Genomic DNA, 19,381 nt, shown 5'->3' with positions numbered 1-19,381 from the left:
GCCCAGAACAGACAAACCAAATTTGGCATTGGGTCCATTTGCTTTTTCGTGTCACCACTGTAGTTCTCCTACATGCTTAGCACACAGGAGAAGTTTCAGGTCTTTAACTTCACTGCTAGATTCCATTAAATCCAACACACCGGACCTTTAAAGGAACACTTCACCCACAAATTGATCATTTGTAAATCAACTGCTCACCCCACGTTATGTTAAAATTGTTAGATAACTTTGTTTTTCTCGCATGTCTCAACAATTAACGGAGAATCTAAAAAAAGAGAAAAATCTCGATGTCTTTGAAGTAAATGTTTGCAAACTCTTACACAGCCTGTGCAGTATAATCGAAGGCTCATTTATCCAATCGTATGTTCAGTGCATTTTTTCGCCAAAAACTTAGATTTAAAAAACTTGTGCACAAGAATAGTGCACCTGAGCCAGCAAGTGCATTTGAACTGATCTGTGTGTAAAATTCTTTATGCAAAAAAATGGAAAGCTTTTAGCAAAAATAAATGTGTTTGGGAAGTACTGAACAAATGACTGGATAAATCAGACTTGGATTGAGTTGTGTGAAAGTTTGTTAACCGATGTTTTGATATATTTTGCTGCTGCTAAACGAATCCTATGTGAATCAATTAATGAAGAACTGTTCTACACTTTTGGATTTTTTGTTCACTCTCGAGGCAGGACGAGAAAAGCAATGTTTTCTTCGAGACGCCAGCGTAACACGAGGTGAGTTATTGACATACCAATGATGCATTTGTGGGTATGAAAGCACATTCATGAATAAAGGAGCACTGGATAAAAAAATAAATCATTCACAAATATCAATATATACAGTAGCTAAAGAGGACGCTGTTGCAAGCAGCATTTCATTTTTTACATTCCTCAGTACTGAAGTGAAGGCTCAAACGCACTGTGCTGTAGCAAAATATCAAAAACACACTATAAAACTATCACAATGCATCAAACATGTGGAAAAATATGATAAATCAATCACAAACTAAAGTGTCTATAAAAAATATTCACCGCCCTTCGATTTATCATGTTCTGTCTTTTCAGACAATTCAGACAAAGTGAATGTAATTACAGTAATAGCTAGATGTTTGGAGGATTAAAAACATGTCTGAAAAGAAAAAAATAAGATGCAACCTCAACAGCTCCATTAAGAGATATTACCCGTTGATAAACTATGTGAATAACCTACCTGGCCTGAAAGTTTATACCTCTACAAGTGGTCTGTCATTTATGTGCTAAAATGCACTTCAATGTCTCTGTTTTGTTTTGTTGTTTTCTGTCGCTTTACATTTCTGTTCATATTTGTAATTAAAGATTATAAAGCGTTAAAAAATTAGAAAAATGTTTCTGTTAGACAATCCACCGTGATTCAAAATGGGAAAAATTAAAATAAATAAATTAATAGATAAAATTTAAAGAAGAGTGACAGTTTCAATAAAAAGTCAAAGAGGGGGTGCATAGTTTTTATGGACACTAACTGAACAAATTAATTGCTTTTTTTCCACGTATAAAGCTAAACAGCAGGGGAAATGTAGGGATCACACTCCGCAGGACAGTTGGATAAATCAGAGTGAAGAAAAGGTGAAAACGATATTGTAAAAGTGTCACTGAGGTGAGTGAAGGCGTCGTGCTGCAGCGATGGGACTGAGCTAAAGATGCTTTGAGAAAAAGGGTGTTGGGGTAATGTGACCTCGGCTGGTTGAGACAGCAGGACAGAGGACGAATGAGAGGAGACAGGGCTTTGATGCTGTCTCAGAAAATGGTGAAAGTGTTGTAGCTTATCTGCTTGGGAAAGATGTGAATGAGACCCTGTGGTGCTCCTGCCCTGCAGAGACACACACGGCTCACTGTCTCCATCTAGCTGCAGCTTAACATCAGTAACGCTGACAGTGCTGAGCTGCCAGTCATTGGATTGGAGGTAGGAGGGGGACAGGAGGGGTGTAGAGAGACCATCGACTGTCTGAGAGCAGACGAAACTTGAGTAGATGGAGGGGCAGGAGGAGAGGTCAGCGTTAGAGGTCGTCTTGAGTCTAGCTGAGCTTTTGACAGAATTCCTCTCAGATTTTCTGGTATTTTGAGGCGTCTGAGCCGCCGAAACTGGAAGCAAAGAGTGGTGATGGGAGGAAAATTTTTGATAGCCGAGGTCCTGATCGGGGTCGAGGTTCTGCTGCTCACTTGCACCAAGTAAAATAACTTCAGCGCATTTGATTTCGGTCCTCTCTGTCATTGTAGGCCTCTTTACACTCTGAGGTGGAAAACAAAAGTGTTTAAATTTAGTTTAAGGATTTTTATTTAACGCACTGTTCCAACACCCATATTTCCATACTATATAGTACGCCAGAAAAGATTTAGTATGTCTCAATACATACTATGTCAGATGCAGTATACCAAAATTACCAGGATGCAATTTATAAAGATACCATATTTGGTATCATTAGTTGGGTTTCTATCAAATTTAGTACTTTTTTCCACAGATTTTTTAGAAAATCTGTAAAAGAAAATGCGTAATTACACATTTTCCACCCACTTCCGTTATGTGAATATTTTGATTTGGTTCATAGAGATAAGCAGCAGTTGGAGCAAATTCTCCAGTTGAGTGCTATTTATACTACTGCAGAACATGAGGGTGCAACGAGGTGATGGAAATCAAAAGAGCAGCAGTCAAACTTCAAACGAAAGAAAACAGTTGACGTATATTAACAGAGAGTACACTGGCAATGAAAACAACAAATATTACAGCTATGTGCTCTTGGAGGAGTTCTGGTGACAGAGCTGTGTGCATCCATAATCGTGTTAAAAACCATCCAGAGACAATGAAGGGAACTTTTAATGGTTTATGCAATGATGGTACGTGATCATTTATTTGTGTCCATTTAACATTGACACATCTACTTTTACTGACACACCAGCTGTTTTTAGTCATATTTTTGCGATATTTTTGGTGGCTATTTTATTGCTAATACAACTTTTTTAAGTTTTAAGGTGAGTGTCCGTGAATCATTTTATTTTTTATGAGCACCAGGATCTTTTTCAATTTTTCCCAGTGAGGAGTGTATTTGGTTGCATGTGATTTCCTAAAGAGAAGGCGTTAAAGAAGTGTTTTTTATGAAAGCGCTAAAACTCTCTTTGTGTTGCAGCTCTCAGGGCTTTTAGTTGAAAATTTCTGAATTTTTCATAAACACACTGGCTTCCCCAGCATGCTGCCAGCAGTCTTCTGCCAGGAAAAAAAAACCAATTTGAACACTTGGCCTTAGTCTTGTGGGTTTACTTCTTCTCTGGACTTAATACTTTACTTAATACTGATATATATTTTTTGTTTCTTCTTGTATGTGTGATGGTGCAACATATTTACCAGTTAGTGCATATTTGTTAGTTGTTTATAGTATCTCTTTTTTTCCTGAATTCATTGCTGAATTTGTTGTGTTTTATCAAATACGTTTTTTTGTTTGTTTTTTTATTTAGTTGCAGTAAAAACGGTCTGGAAGGTTTAAGGGCTGAAAATGCTGCTTCTGCTGCCATCTAGTGGATGAAATTTTAACCTCGCAGACTATGGAGTTGTTTGACGCGTAACTGTGATTGTAACAATGATGAATGTTAGGATTTTGGAGAAAGTTGATGGGACAGGGGTTACCTCCAAAGTGATTTCCGGGGTCCAGTGGGCCAAACTGCTGTTGGAAGGATCAGGGACGTTCTGACACAGCTTCCGTTTCACCCTACGAGGTTATTTGTTTGAATAAACATTACAGAATGAGAATAAGTATTTATATAAAATGATTAACAAATGCACAAAGTAGGTAAAACAGTAAAAGTAGGACACTGAGGTTTAAGTATGGGTCATTACTGTTTATTGTGGTACCAGACAGCAACCTTACATTTTATTCTTTGCCAGACAGGCCATCAGCACCAGCACTACTGAAGTCAGGATGAGAGGAAGGACGGCATACATCGTTATCGAGATTTCCTCCTGGCCTTTGCACGTAAAAACACATGTAAAGCTAAGATAAAGTTATAGCCATATATGTATAGGTGTGTCAAGAGTGTGTGTGTGACCCGTCTTCACCTATGTGCACATAAGCAGTCTGCCCAAATTCTCCAGCTCCAGCATCAGTGTTGGCCTGCATGAAGATGTCGTAGTTACCAGGTGGCAGATCCCCCAGAGAGTAACTGAGAGCGTGACCGGGCACAGTCACTCCTGAAAAAACAAACAAACAAGAAAAGGTACAACATGGACAAAATGTGATTACCAAGAATAAGGATGAAAATTAAAAATACAAATCATATTAAAATACCCCGTAACCAAATAGTGTTTTTTTTCCATTGTTTGTTTTTAGGTAATTTTGTGTCTTCTTTGTTTGCTATGTGTCTCTTTGTAAGTATTTTGTGTTTCTTCTTGGTTGTTTTGCACCTTTTAGTGGTTATTTTGTGTCTCTCTGATCGGTTTTGGGTTCTTGTAGTTATCTGTGTCTATTTGTGGTTCCTTTGCATCTCTTTGTGGTCTTTTTGACTCTCTTCCTGGACAGTATGTGTTAAATTGAGAGACATTTTGCAGGTGAGGGGCCAGTGGGGGCCCTGACACTATGGGCACCTGGGCCTGTGTCAAGTAGGTCAGTGTAGTGATCCATCCATGATTTTACTGGTATCTTTGACAGTTTTATGAATATAGTGTACATAAAATATTTTCTAAAATAATGTGTAACTGATTTCTGTGACTGTGACTGTTTTTCTGACACACTTTGGTGTTATTTTATTGGTTTGAAGGTTAGAATTAGTTATTAGATTGTGATTAAGGTTAAAACTAATTCGGCAAATGGGAGAGTTATTAAATTAATGTAATGTACCGAGTGCACCACAGACATACAAATAAACATGTGCATGTAACAGACCAATCAAGGGTAATCTACCTTAAAGGTCATCTTCAAAGGGAAATAAGGCAAATTACAGAACTACCTTTTAAGTATCAAGAAATATGGATGACTGACAGACCAAAAAATATTTTCACTGCTGAATGTTGGATTTTGAAACAACTCCATTCAGAAAAATCAAACACCATCATCCCACTCCCCTTAAGCACGCCTGTTACAGTTCAATGTTTTCTTTGACAGACTGGATTCATATTGTGTGTACATTGCAGACCTGCTTGGCCTCGGGCACTTAAATGTCTGTGTGTGTGTGTGTGTGTGTGTGTGTGTGTGTGTGTGTGTGTGTGTGTGTGTGTGTAACTCACTCCTGGCTGGTTGGTTTGCTGTTGTGTAGCAGATTGTGTAGTTGCGGATGAAGCCACGAAGCAGCTCCACAGGAACAGGACTCCACTTCAGTGTCACTCTGCTGCCGGAGATCTGCTGCACCACACTTTAGGACCAGCTAAGGGCGCTATAAAGGAGCAGGGAGGTTCAACCAAAGGAAGTATGACTTTTAAAATACGTGTAAATCTTAATAATATTAATATTATCTTAATAATATTAATAATGAATTAATAATAATTAATAATATTAATCGAACATACACCATCCTGTTGCTGTGAATACACTAAAATCTGTTTTCATCAGCAGCAAAAAATAGTACTGGTATTATTTCTTTGTGATTAGTTTTTTCCCAAAACTACAGTCCCCTGCTATTTTATGAAATTGCAGAGCTTTTAAAAAACTAAAGTATATATTTGTGACCCGTTTGATTTAACTAAGCTGTCCTGGTCTTAATCAACTCTAACAGCTTGGCATGAGACAATACATGTATCAGGTTAAACACGTACCTCCTTGGCGTGTATAAATGTGAACTGTCTTGCTCTGTCCCGCCCCTTGTTCACCGTACAGTGCTCTGACAGAAACAGCATAACGCTCCATCGGCTTTATTCCTTCCATAACAACACAGAGATAAAGGCACTTGTCAACAATAGTAATTCTCAATGATGTACTAAAAAAAATGATTCTATTCCACGACTATTCACTCCATCATTGTAGCTCTTTAATTTCTCTATTGTTGGATTACCCTTTATGACCAGCTCTGTAGAGGAACTATTCAGCTCTTCCCAGTGTAGGATGCTGCTATTTTTCTCTCTGACAGCAAACCAGTCCACCAGAAAGCCACTCGCCAACCAACTGACCGGAAATGTCCAACGAACATCCAAACCACTGTCACCCAATGGACTTGCAGTGATTTGGTTCGGGGGTGGTGGCTCTGAGGAGAAATAAAGGAGAAGCAACAAAAAGAAAAAAGTCTTTAGACAACAGATTTAAGAAGTTCAATATTCTGGAGACAATATTCATCCTTCAGTAGACTTCAAGAGACTTGGAAATCTTAAAAAGGATCGCTGAAACTACTATGACTTGAAGTGCAACAACACCTCTTTGGGACACTTTATATTGTTTTTTTTTCACTTGGTCACCCATCTGTGCCACCAAATTGCAGAGAAAACCTGTTAAACTGATCAAATTAACAAAGTGTAGATGTAGAATTTGAGTCTCAGGTCATGATGGGGTACAACATCCATGACTGTATCTTGATGTCAGCACCCTTGCAGCAATTTAAAAATGTATTTCACTGCTGGAAAGATGGTCTTTTTTAGTAAAAAAAAAAGAAGCAAATACTTTTGAAAGTGGTGCTACATGACAAGAGAAAACCAAAAAAAAAGAGCTATGGCATGTGCTTTTGCTAAAGAGGTAGAAAACCTACAGTTATCAGAATGCATACAACCGACATTATCATGCTATAAAGCTGGTTGAAAATTGGCAAAGTATCCCTCAAAATAAGACCCTACCTGTCTCAGATGCTCCACGGAGCCATATCCTGGCTTCGGGCGAGCTCCCTGCAGAGGTGGAGGCCGTCAGAGTGCAGGAGCATCGACCTGCAGGCAGGAGCAAGCTGCAGGAAGTACGTGTATCGTTCAACTCTCTACAGCTCCCGTGATCAATCAGGACCTGAGCGCCTTTTGTCTGACACGTCACATTGAAGAAGAGAACTCTGCCATTTGCTTGAAAGGGAGGCAAAGGCTGAAAACCGCAAGAGAAACCAGAATGTAAGAAGTAAAAGTGACTTTTTGTTTGATGCTGGAACTTTAAATGTACTGTTACATAAACAGAGATCTTATGAAATCAGTTTTATTCTCAATTTGAATAAGACTATGACGCCATAAATTAGTAATTTCAGAGTTATAAAAACAAATTAGGGACAGTTAGCCAGGAGATGGCAATTAAAAACTAATCACATGCAAAACATATTAAACTATAAAACTTGTGATGCAAATTCACACACAATGCAACACACTTCAACACGCACACACACACCTTCCAGAGCAGCGTGATGAGTCTCTGACCAATCTTGTCTGTTTGTTTCACTCGCCTCCAGAAGGCTGGAGCTGAATCTGGAGCTGATGGATGGAAGGAGGGGAAAATATGAGAAAATAATTATTTGAGGGAGATACAGTGGGGAATAAAATGAAAAGGGGGTAGTATGCAAATGTGTTGCCAGCAGTAAAAAACAGAAAAACATTCACATTATGCTTTTTACAGCAGTGGTAGTTACAGTGAAAGTTCATGAAATCTCTCTCATTTGCGTGATTAATTGCTGATGTGTGGAAATTTCCTCAAGTACCACCAGCAGCTCAAATTTTTCACTTTTTCAGGGATGTATGACAACATTTACTGAATTTATTAGCGCAAAAACATTGTTGGACGTGCATTGTGTCCAGAGGTAGAATCCTGTTTACCTGACCCTTATGAGTGGTTAGTGGCACCTGAGATTTTTTTTTAGCTGTATCAAAGGCTCCCCTTGGAGGAGTCACCATAAGTTCGACATGTGTGGTTTCAAGTAAAATGTTTCTACAATTATTGGATAGATTGCCATAAAATTTGGTGCACACATTCATGTCCACCTCAGGTTTAATCCCACCGTAATAACTGACTCTCACCCCAAAAAAACCCAAAACATTGCCATCTACCTCACTTTGTGTTTACTGATAATTAGTGATACAAAGAAAATAGTAAAGCTCACTGATACTAAGTCTTGTGCTATTTTATTAGTTTTTGTTTTTTTACTGCTAGTAAATCTCACGAAAACACCAAAATTGATTTTAATAACAAGTGCATACATTGTGTAAGTTGTACACATTCTTTTTAAACTCATACTGTGAACTTCTGCACATTCCTTCAACAAATATTTTAGACATAACTGCAAAAAATTACCACTTCCGACCCTGCTGAACCTTGCACATGGCAAATTTGTAGCATCTCATTTTCCCACTTGACTTCACTGCATACTTGAAACTAAAATACATACATAGGACTACGGTGACTGAAATTTTCAGCAAACACAATACACAAGTTAGTCAAATGTGTTTTTTCTCACCGCCCTCTCCTGTCCTTCCCTGGCAGGTGTTGCTCCACAGGCTCCAGGGACTCCTGGGGCCTTGGTAGCTGTGACGAAGCCTGACGGTGTACAAAGTGTCAGGCCTGGATAAATTACAAACCTCAAACCATTTGTCTCTCACTGTCACATTTTTTACCTGAGCATCAAACTGGAGAGGAAAAATAGAAAGGACAAAGTAAGGTAAGGATTAAAGGGACATTTCACTTGCATATAGAAAATACAGTGTTATTATAAATTATTTTTTTGGTGGGTGGGGGTGGGGTTCATGTGAGTTGCTGAGCATTGGAGATCGGCCACAGAAATGTCTGCCTTCTCTTAAATATAATGGAACTCATTCGGCATGTTATGCTAAAAGCCCCCAAAAATAAATTCTTACAGTTCCACAGACTCTGCTGTGCGCAGTTGCATGTAAGAACTATTTTCTACAGAACTACAGCTGTCAACCGTATGACTGCACAGAAGGAAATGTACATCTACTCGTCCTCGTGACAGCGCAAGATGTAAACATTAATGTTGTGCAAGGTGAGCTAGCAGTAGATGCACACTTCCTTCTGCACAGTTATATGGTTGACAGGTGTAGTTTGGTAGAAAGAAAATAGTTCCTACAAGAAACTGCTGACAACAAGGTCTGCAGGTTATCTGAAGTAACCTGCTCCAGTTTTTTTTAAAGATTAGTTTTTGCCTTTACTAGAGATAGAACAGCTCAAGCATGAAAAGGGGAGAGAGAGGGGATGACAGCAAAAGGGTCGCAGGTCAGTATCGAACTTGCAGCCGCTGCAGCGAGGACAGCAGTCTCAGTCACAGATTGTGATTTTAAGAGCAAGACATTGCTGTTGAGTGTTTCACATTTCATTTTTTTGCACCACAAGATGAGTGCCATCTAGTTCCATGACATTAGAAAGAAGGCAGATATCTGTACGTCTGATATCTCCAACACTCACCAACACACACCAAAACAATCTACATTTATAAATAACACTACAGGTAAGAGGAAATACATGTATTTTAAATTTTGGGATGAACTTTCCCTCTAACTTGTAAAGAAACCACACATTTGTCTTTAAGAAGTCTTCAATATAGAAATGTGCTACATGAAGCATTTTAAGTGTTTTTATTGACCGGGTAAGAAAGCCTGGCAGCTCTTTACATTGTGTGCCACATGCTCAGATTTTGTCAGACATCTTATTTTTTATCTTCTACATTACAAACCATTAAAAAAACTGGTAAGGGAAAAAAGCAGGATGTCATAGGATTTAAACATAAGAAATTTGGCCTTGAGTTTGAGAAACGGCACCACTGATGTGGGTTGTTCCGACATTTTAAAATGCTTCACCTTGTACCTTCGGTTTATGAATGTGTTCCATCATGCAGGTGTGTGTGGGGTGTGTGTTCTGTGTTTGGGCCTATTTGAGAGTGGCAGACCTTGCCCTGTTCTGTGATCTCTATTTGGGACATCAGGTTTCCAGCTTTGATTTCATCTTCAGCAACACCGAAGAGAGTTAAGGCGTAGTTCCAGGTTACATTCAGACACTGTGGTTTCCCACTGACTGACTTCACTTTGATCAAACTCACTGGATGCAATTTCACTGAGAAAGACAAGAACAGAAAAGTGAACAAAAAGTAATAGAGGAACAATAAGCATGCAAGTAAGGAAAGCACAACAACCTCACCTTCAGTCCTACCAGACTGACACCGACGGGGCGACGATATGTCCCGGTTGTGAACGTGTGCTGTGATGCGGATGCAAAAGTGGTGCCTCACTGTTAAGTCTTTGAACTGCGCTGTGCAGCTGGTCTTAGATGTTTTGCAGGTGAATGTCTCCATAATTGTGTTCTTTTGTCTGTGCATCCCCAAACACACACACACACACGCACAAACATGCACACACACACGCACACACACACACACACACACACACACACACACACACACACACATATAGAGAACAAGGTTCATCTGAGTCCTTCTCTTGGCATAGTGAACAAGAAAACATAATACACTAACCGGTACAAAACAACAAGCCCTAATAGCTGCAAGCTCTGTCATGCAAATGAATATGAATGCACATGTTTCAGATGTATGTGCAAAACTGTACCTGCAGTGTCACACATAACCTTGCCCACAATGCAAGACTGCTTACGCAGAAATGGTTGCAATCCCGTCTTCATTTGAAAAACTGCGTTGAAAATAATGGGGCATTGAAAAAAATAAATAATTCAACAAAAATATCCTGTGATGGATGATGTAGATCTCTTATCATCTCTGTGCATCAAACCCACTGTCACCGCTTCGCACGAATGTGTGAATAAAAGCTGATCACAAACCCAGGCTTTTTGCATACAGAATTATGGTCAAACACATATGCTGGCACAAACGTACAAACATGCAAAAACACAACAGTGAGCTATTGTTGAGGACAGACTTGGCCAATTTGTAAACCTCCATAAACACACTGCAAATAGCAAAGTCAATGTTGGGTTTAGTTGGCAGCATGTTGGGATGAATAGTTGTTGTTAATTGTGTATTCTCCAAATAATTCTTGAGAGGAAATAACTTTTAGAACATTACATGTAGAAAAAAAAACATCCAAAGTGCAAGGGAAGTGAAGTTTTTAGGTGAGAGTAGTACCAAGAAATGTGACGAGATGTGTAAAAGTATTATTAAGAGTGAGACTGACTCAAGATACTACATCAGTTAAGGCACATCTAAGACACTATCAGTGTCAGTTTCCTGCTTACCAGCCACTGAGTGGAAAAGCTTAATTTAGCTCAAAAGTCTGAACTTCACAAGCTGCAAACTTGTCAAATGGCAACTGTTACTCAAGTTGAGTTTCACTGTAATAAAAGGAGCAAATTAAAATTGTTTGTCATCCAATCTCTATATCCTCTGCCCCAATTTTTTACACAAACTCCTACCAAATGATTGGTAGCACAACTTTTAAACAAATTAAGGGAGTTCTTAAAGGGATAAAACTAAATTTAAGGGTGTTGTTGACAAATTCGCTCTTTCACAGAGAGACTGGTGTGCAGCAGTGTTTGCTCAGCGTCATCTTATTTTATGTACATGACACAGGGGATTTCTTTCAGGGGGTTTTGGGGGGGTGGTTATCGTGTTTTGTGTGTAAGTTTTTGACTACTAAATTCTAATCAGTTCAACCTTGATGAAGTGAACATTTGTACCAAATGTTTTATTTTTGAGGAAACTCACTACAAGTCCTCTTGTGATATCGCTTTCACGAGAATGAGGCAGGTTGAAGGTCAGAGGTCATTTTGACCTTAAATTCACCAAATTCCTATGAGTTCATTTTTGAGGCCAAGTGGACGTTTGTGCAAAATTTGAAAGAACAAAATATTTTAAAGGCATTCTTCAGATACTGCAACCTGATAAAACACAATGCCTCTGGCCACAGTTGTTACCTGCGCGGAGGCAAAAGCAGAGTAACTGAGAGGAAAAACAAAAGATGCAAATGCTTCCAGAGAGAGCACAAAGACTCGCTGAATGGGTGATGAGTATGTACTATGATGGCAATCATATCCTATTGCTTTAACAGACACCTCTGATCACAGCTGAAGACCTACTGGAGATACTGAGTATTTGACGGCATCTCCACAGCATCACCATCAGACCATTTTACCCCATTACCACTACTGTATTTTAAAAGGGTTAGAACTAAAAACACATACTTTCCAGCCATTTGTGAATCAGCAAACTGTTAGCGCTTGCAAATCTTTACTTGCAAATTCGACATTCTCGCCACCAACCAGCTTCCTATGCCTAAACACCAGACCGACAAAAAATGGTTACTTTGCAAAACATCAAGGCCGTGCCCATTTTTGGGGGATAGGTAACCAATGAGCCAATCAACTCTCATGCAGCGCAGTGCTAGATTTTAAATGCAAGGTATTTTGTGATATGTTTTGGGATTTTCATGAACATATATATATAGCAATACTGATAACAATATATCTTTAAAACTTTTACAAAACTTCCAAAACATCTCCAGGCCTGAAAAACTGTTTTGTATATTGCACATGTTCAAGCATGACTTCTAACATATTAAAGGAATGTTTTGCCTTACAGAAATATCAGATCAACGTGCAGCGTGTAGTTCGTCGGCAGGTGGTCTCCAGCCTCCCAGTGGCAGGTGACGTTAGCTCGTTCCTGGAACACGCAGTACTTCAGCCGTGGGGGTTGGGGGTCAGCCATGGAGGTCATAACGCAGAAGGCTGGAGATGGAGAGAGGAGTTAGTAGAGTGAAGTTACTGAGTTTGTATAGTTTGGTTTGTTATAAAGTTATTGTTTCTCTAAGTAGTGCAGTGCTCTTAGAGAAGTGCTCTTATAGACAACTTCTCACTTGACACTTCACTTTTCCTGACCAACACACCTGGGCCCCCGCCTTGTTCATTCATGCACAACAGTTTGCTTGTCCTTGAATTTCCAGAAGATTAGGTGCATAAAAACTAATTTCAAAGAGTTAAGATACTGAATATTTGGTGACACTGCACTGTGTAAGAGTAAATAATGAAAATTCCCCCAACTTATGCAAAAGAACTTTTTGGATTTTGGAGACGCTGCAGTTTATAAGAATTAGGTTATTAATTATTTTTCCATATAAAAATTGACCAAAATTATGCAAAAGCATTTTCCACAAACTAAGCATTGTGGCATGACCAAAATGAGACAATTTATGTGTGGAGTTATTGAATTTCTTTTTCAGGGCTGTCAGTAATAATGCGTAAATCGCAATGTGATGAAGGACCATACATAACACTTTTTTTTAGCGTGTTAATCATCGACTGACATTCTTGTATTTAAGAGACAGTACAGGACGGTGTTTCAAAGCTACGGTGATGATACTGGTATCACATGAAACTGGAAGGACCTGAGGAATCCAGTGGTACCAACAATGCCATGGTAGCATCTCATGTGGGGGGTAAAGTAACATTTTAAGTCTAGGGTTAGGTTAAATATTGACGAAGGAAAAACTGCACGGATAACTCACAGGGGTCCCTTGGCCTCTAAACCCCAGATATTTGAATGACAATGTGTTCTGTGGGTACCCATGAGTCTCCACTTCACAGACATGCCCACTTTATACTCGTTCCATGCAGTTTTTTGCAGTCATCTGATTCCTAATCAAGATAATCTGGTAAGAAATGCTTTATCTTGTCTACATGGACTTCTGGTGTTTTAAAATGCAAAATAATGGAACTGAAAACATGAATTGATAACATGCAATTAATAAATATGATTAATCACTAATAAGTATTGAAATTCTATGATTAATCACGATTTAAAAAATGTATCGTTTTACAGCCCTAATATTTCTGTATTATCCCTTTTCGATGTTGCACTTGGTAGAGGTTCCCTGTGCACTCGTCTCACAGCCTCGGCTGCACACAGAGGGCCGAGTTATTTGTCCAGCTCGGAGGTCGTTTGATGAAATGTAGCTCGATGTCTGGGTTGGAAAGTCACACCCCCTCTTTCTAGTACAGCACACCCACAGGGTACCTTACCCTACCGGCCTCCTTTCACACCTGGTTCTAAGTTAATTTGGCAAAGAAATTAACCAAAGATCTCCACTTTTAGAGGTCAGAAATATGATGAAATGAGAGCCCCCGCCCTAATCGTTTCACAGAGCTCGCTGTTTATTCAATGTTTATTAACATTAAGCGTTGAATCATTGGGTTTCCAGTGCTCTCGCCAGGTGTGAAGTAATTCAGATGAATGGTTCTTTAGATAAGCGGAAGACACACTAACACAGAGTCTCACACACACTGACACACACACGCACACATTCCTGGCTTTTATAGATAGATGCGCAAGTGGTGGTTCGGAAAAACATCTTAGTGCATAGGATACTTTTAGCTGGTAGGAAATCGATATAATGAAAGATAAACAAAGGAGCCAACTGTTGCAGAATGTCAGCACTTCTGTCAATCCTGCTCGACAAACTTATTAAAACCAACCTCAGGATTGAGTAATATCTCAGTCCAATCCAAACATGCAGGATGCACATGACTGATCTCATGTCAAACATTAATGAACGCGTTGCCATCTCTATTTGGCCTAAGGTTAAATCATGACGCTCAAACAAGACAGCACAAGATGTTTGACTGAGTCTGACTTCCACTGATGAAAAGTTGTGTGCTTCTGCTTTAAGGTTTGAGAGAGTAAGTTCTAACTTTGCAAAAAAATTGTTCTATCTCTTTAAAGCTGTCTCTTTATATTTTTTTGGAGGTGGGGGTGGGGGTTGGGGGGGGGTGGGGGGTTGGCATGGGGGGTGGGGGGAGGGGCATCACACATAAGTTTTACATATGGCCAACCGCTAACTGTTGACTTTTTATTTACCAGACATACAGTGCTATATCTGTGAGAACCAGATTAACAAGTAAGATTAATCAGACCTATTGATGTACCGTATCTGTCAGTTAAACCACACTGGGATTATTGTGGTTGTAAATAACGTCCTCACCTATGATCTATTTTACATAAAGTCTTATCATCCCTCTCCCATAGTAATGTGTGTCCTCCAAACACTGCCAGCACTCCCACAAACATCTGCATGTCACCGCACTCAGTCGTTCTGCTCTGTTTTTGAAGAAAGGAGTGGACGTTACCCAGGACGAGTCCGGACCCCAGCAGGCAGGTCCACAGCACAGCCGGGCTCTGCCCCATGAAGACCACCTGGTTGTTCCTCCTTCTCACAGCAACTCACTCAGCTCAAAGAACCTGCACACTGAAAAAGAGGAGACTGTCAAGTAGGGTTGCACCGATATACCGTTTTTAAGGTATACTATAATATGAAAATTGACGGTTATCTTACTGTGTACATTTACTCATCTACTGTTTTGAAAAAAAAATGCAGCTGGACAGAGACTCTCATCTCTACGTTAATTTTTTTTTTTTTAAAGGGAGACCTTTTACACATACTTCAATCAAAAAAAAAACTATTTCAATTACAGTAATAAAACATGTGTATTCAAACATGTATTCAATTTAATTTCACAAAATGTAAACAACATGTCGGTTTAGAACACAAATAGATAAAACATATTACAAAAATAAAAATAAACAGCACTTCAAAATAAAAGCTCTGTGCTGGAAATTCACTGTACTTCAAAATAAAGTGTGTGTTTGTTTTTTTTTTTACAAACTTGACATGTTAGCAAGTCACTAGCGGCCCATTTAGAATGGACCTAAGACCCAGTTTGGACCATGACCCACCAGTTGGGAACCACTGCTCATTCTGAGTACTAATGATAATGAGCCTGTAATACTGTGATACCACAACACCGTGATGTTTCTCAGCGGGTTACCATGAAAATCTCATACTGTCGCAACCTTCAAGTATGAAAAAGACTGACATGGTGACAGGATGTCTAACAATGTTTCAGCTTGGTTTCACATTTCATCATTTAGATTTTTCTGTTCAGTAAAATGAGTTTCACTACAACATCATCATAGTTTGGCATTGCCACAGAGGAAATGTGTCAAACTAAATGAGACGCAGTCGTTTGCCTGTCGAGACGATTTGACTTCCTCAAGTAGCTGCGGTGAGTCTGAGTTAGAAGGTTTCTCAAGTATTTTCATCACAATAAAGACAGGATGTCAGGTCTGATCTTTTATCATTAACAGCATATAAACCTTAGCTCAGTTTCAACACGATGGTGCGAAAAAATATGCCCAGATCAGGGGCTGATCAGGTGTCAGTCTTTGTTTAATAAACACCATAAAACGCATGGATTTGTGTCAAAGTGTAGTGCTGGACCCAATACATTCAACATCCTAGGCGAGCTTCCCCTGGTGACAGTAATAATAACAATAATAAAAATTATTATTAAAAAATTATTATTATTCAGGGTTCCCACACATTTTCTTTGACCAAATTTCCAAACTTTTCCATGACTTTTCAAGGACCATGATGATTTTTTTTGCCCCACTTGCCTGGCGTTTTTTCAAACAAGCAGGCAAACATGCATGCAGAGATGGGACGCGGGAAGAAAATGAAGAACGGACGTGATGGTAAACAAAACGTTGTCACGCAGGTGCTCACTGAGCTACGTTTGTCTGACAATCTTATATTAAATTTGTCATTATGTCACATTAAGTGGAAGGTTACCCGTGCAATATTACTGCAAGAATTTCATCAAACACAACTAAGTTCCATGACTTTTCCAAAACACTCAATGATTGTTAAGGATCAACATCGATTTTCTTGCGCTGCATTCAGACACCTTCCACAGGTGTTTGGAGCACTGAGCAAATTGGTTTGATTTCTTTTGAATAACATGAAAAAAAAGGAAATGGGTGACTTGACAAGAAATGTCCTGCAAATTGCAAGAATATAGTAGTTTTAGAAAGACATATTTGAAAAGCTAGGCAAAATGTTGAGAAAACTATTGTTATAATTACCATAATTACATATTTAAAATCATACAATTGAGGTTATTTCCTTGTTTTATTTTTTCTTTCCTGTCTATCTTTCCTTTTTTGCTTATGTTGTATTATTATGTATATGTATGTATATGTATTTTCTACTTTTTACCAATCTGTTGTGAAGTTTTGGGTCATTTCTTCTGGTAAGCAGCTTATTTCCTTCTTCCTATTTTTCAAAAAAATCAGTCCAGTTTGCTTAGGTGTCAAAGGGTCAAAAATTCAATGACTTTTCCAAAACTTTCAATTGTTTATACCTAATCCATGACTTTTCCAGGCCCAGAAACGTTTTCCAGGTTTTTCATGACCGTGGGAAACCTGATTCTTAGCCAACTAGTATTCAACCTGTTCTCACTTCTATCTCATCAAATACTGCCGCTTTGACAGTGATGTCAGCATCAAACACTGACGCAAAGAGGCACCTTTCACAGTGGTACGGTACACTCTGGGAAATGGCAATTTCTAAAGTCACCAGGTGGTGTAAGTTTTTAACAGCAACCACCATCATATTAAGAACTGGAGAATCTCTATAGGGCAGGCAAGACTGGGTGTGAATGGGTCCAGCAAACCCTGGACCGTTTGATTCCTGTGTGAAAACCAAACCATGATGTTATTTTCTAAACCATATGCTTTTGTTACACAAGGAAATAGACATAAAAATTAAGTGTTTAATCTACGTTGTCAGTGTATTTGGTAAAAGACTATATGCATGTGACCAGCAGAAATTGCACAATTCCTCTAAGAGCGGAAATGTATTTTGTGACACATCATCAAAAGTCATACTTAGACATAAAAAGTCCGACAACATTGTGGCATTTGACGAGTTAGGATGAGAACATGTTGTATTATTATCTTTTATATCTATTGTATTAATCACTGTCAACAGTACTGAGAAAAACAGCTAATAAAAAATAAAAACAGAAAAACAGCTCTGGGTGTGCAGCTGCCTGTGTTGACCATCGGAAGATACGCCTATCAACGTGTCACAGTTAAGTACTTATCCTCAACAGCTGCAAGTCTTTGTTTTAAGATTCTCAAGTCTTTGCACTCAAGTCAGAGGTCAAGTTCCAAGTCCTAATCTTTGAGTTTGAGTCCTAAACAAGTCATAATGCACTCTTCACGAAATGTAACGCCATTCAAAAATCTGGTCTTGGTCATGACTTATTTCACTTTAGGTGGTCTTGCCTTAAAACACTGCTCTCCATCACTGATTTTCTGCAGGGCTGCTGGTTTACATTGCATTAAAGTGTAAATGTGTACCTAACAAACTACTTATCCACTGTCTTTCCTATACAAGTAGGACAACAAATATTGATTCATAAAAAAAATCAGTTTGTTTTAATTAATCAATGCATTGTTTGGCCTTTGCAATGATCTTCACAAGCTCAAAGATCCCAGGATGAGAAGCTGTTGCCTTAGTAACAACTACAGAGGATGCTATACACAAATCCAAGATGATACCTTTAAATGCCATTTCCTCCCACCAATGTCCAAAACACAAATATATAGAATTTGCAGACATAAAAAAGAGGAATCCACAAGTCTTCACATTTAAGAAATTGGAGCTAGAAAATACTATTTTTGCCTAAAACTAATACAATTATTAAAACTGTTGCAGATTATAAGACCTACACTAAATGCGTGGTGAAACTAATGAACTTATCTTAAAATCAGCTTTAAAATAACTTAAAACATGCAATTAATCCCCTACTCAGCAGGGGTTAATAAGGACACCTTTGTCTAGTTGTTTAAGAGTTAATCATGACTACATTTCGCCTTAAAATACCAAACTATACAGTCTCCTGTACCCATCTCCACAATTACGCGAGAGTTTCACGATAAAGTTCAAAGTCTCGAGAAATTAAACACATGACTGAAGGTTTGAGCCAAAATCTCGTCCACTTACCGGTTTGAGCTCTGGAAACACGCGTCTCTCCAAACGCACCTGAGCCGGTTATGGAGGAGCAGCAGCCTCTCGGCTTTGTAGTGGACTCATCTGCCCCGCCCCGCTGTTTGTCTGTCAGAGAACCGGTCCCGGGCGGTGCCAAAACTGGAGTCCGGGGAAGTCCCGTAAAGGAGCGTGGAAATCTTTTCGCGGAGGTCCTGAATGAGAATTTGATCCCACGACTACTTTATCCACATATTTAAAGAATAAATAATGAAAATAAAGCAGGATTAAACAGATTTAACTTTCTCCACTATTAGTTGGTTGGACACAGTTTAGACAAACTCCACTTATTGATTAATCTGGATACAGGATCATGATATAAAAAAACTTCTTCTTGAGTGGACAGCATGCACTAGTTTTCACCTTAAGATATACAAACCAATGACAAAAATAATAGCCCTATATTTTGTGAAACTATAAAAAGAAATGTTTTTAATACTGTTAAACTTGTGTTCACAAATTTAAACATGTTGTCAATCAACATTTTCTTCAGAAATATCAAAAAATATTACCAAAATGTTGTTTTTGTTACAAAAAAGACAAGTTACATTCTAATAACATATATCAGTTAATCTACAGACAAACTTGGCATATCGCCTCGTACGTGTTTGCTTCTGTAAAGCA

General features: G+C 38.7%; 1 protein-coding gene across 1 annotated transcript; it reads right to left on the bottom strand.

Annotated features, from left to right (window-relative positions):
- Positions 1-24: 24 nt before the first annotated feature.
- Positions 25-18,793, bottom strand: LOC121954127 (interleukin-6 receptor subunit beta). Its single transcript, XM_042501464.1, is given in 16 exon segments — positions 25-2,257; positions 3,644-3,725; positions 3,885-3,981; positions 4,073-4,204; positions 5,237-5,362; positions 5,365-5,382; positions 5,762-5,863; positions 5,998-6,186; positions 6,767-6,998; positions 7,293-7,375; positions 8,353-8,521; positions 9,796-9,959; positions 10,044-10,213; positions 12,452-12,599; positions 14,994-15,112; positions 18,716-18,793. Coding segments are annotated over 15 exon segments (2,502 nt in total). The 5' UTR covers positions 15,052-15,112; positions 18,716-18,793; the 3' UTR covers positions 25-1,525.
- Positions 18,794-19,381: the final 588 nt, after the last annotated feature.

Source organism: Plectropomus leopardus, chromosome 14 (assembly GCF_008729295.1).
Source record: "Plectropomus leopardus isolate mb chromosome 14, YSFRI_Pleo_2.0, whole genome shotgun sequence".
NCBI lineage: Eukaryota > Metazoa > Chordata > Actinopteri > Perciformes > Serranidae > Plectropomus > Plectropomus leopardus.
The sequence above is the reverse complement of the archived record's forward strand: the minus strand, read 5'-3'. Positions and strand labels throughout refer to the sequence as shown.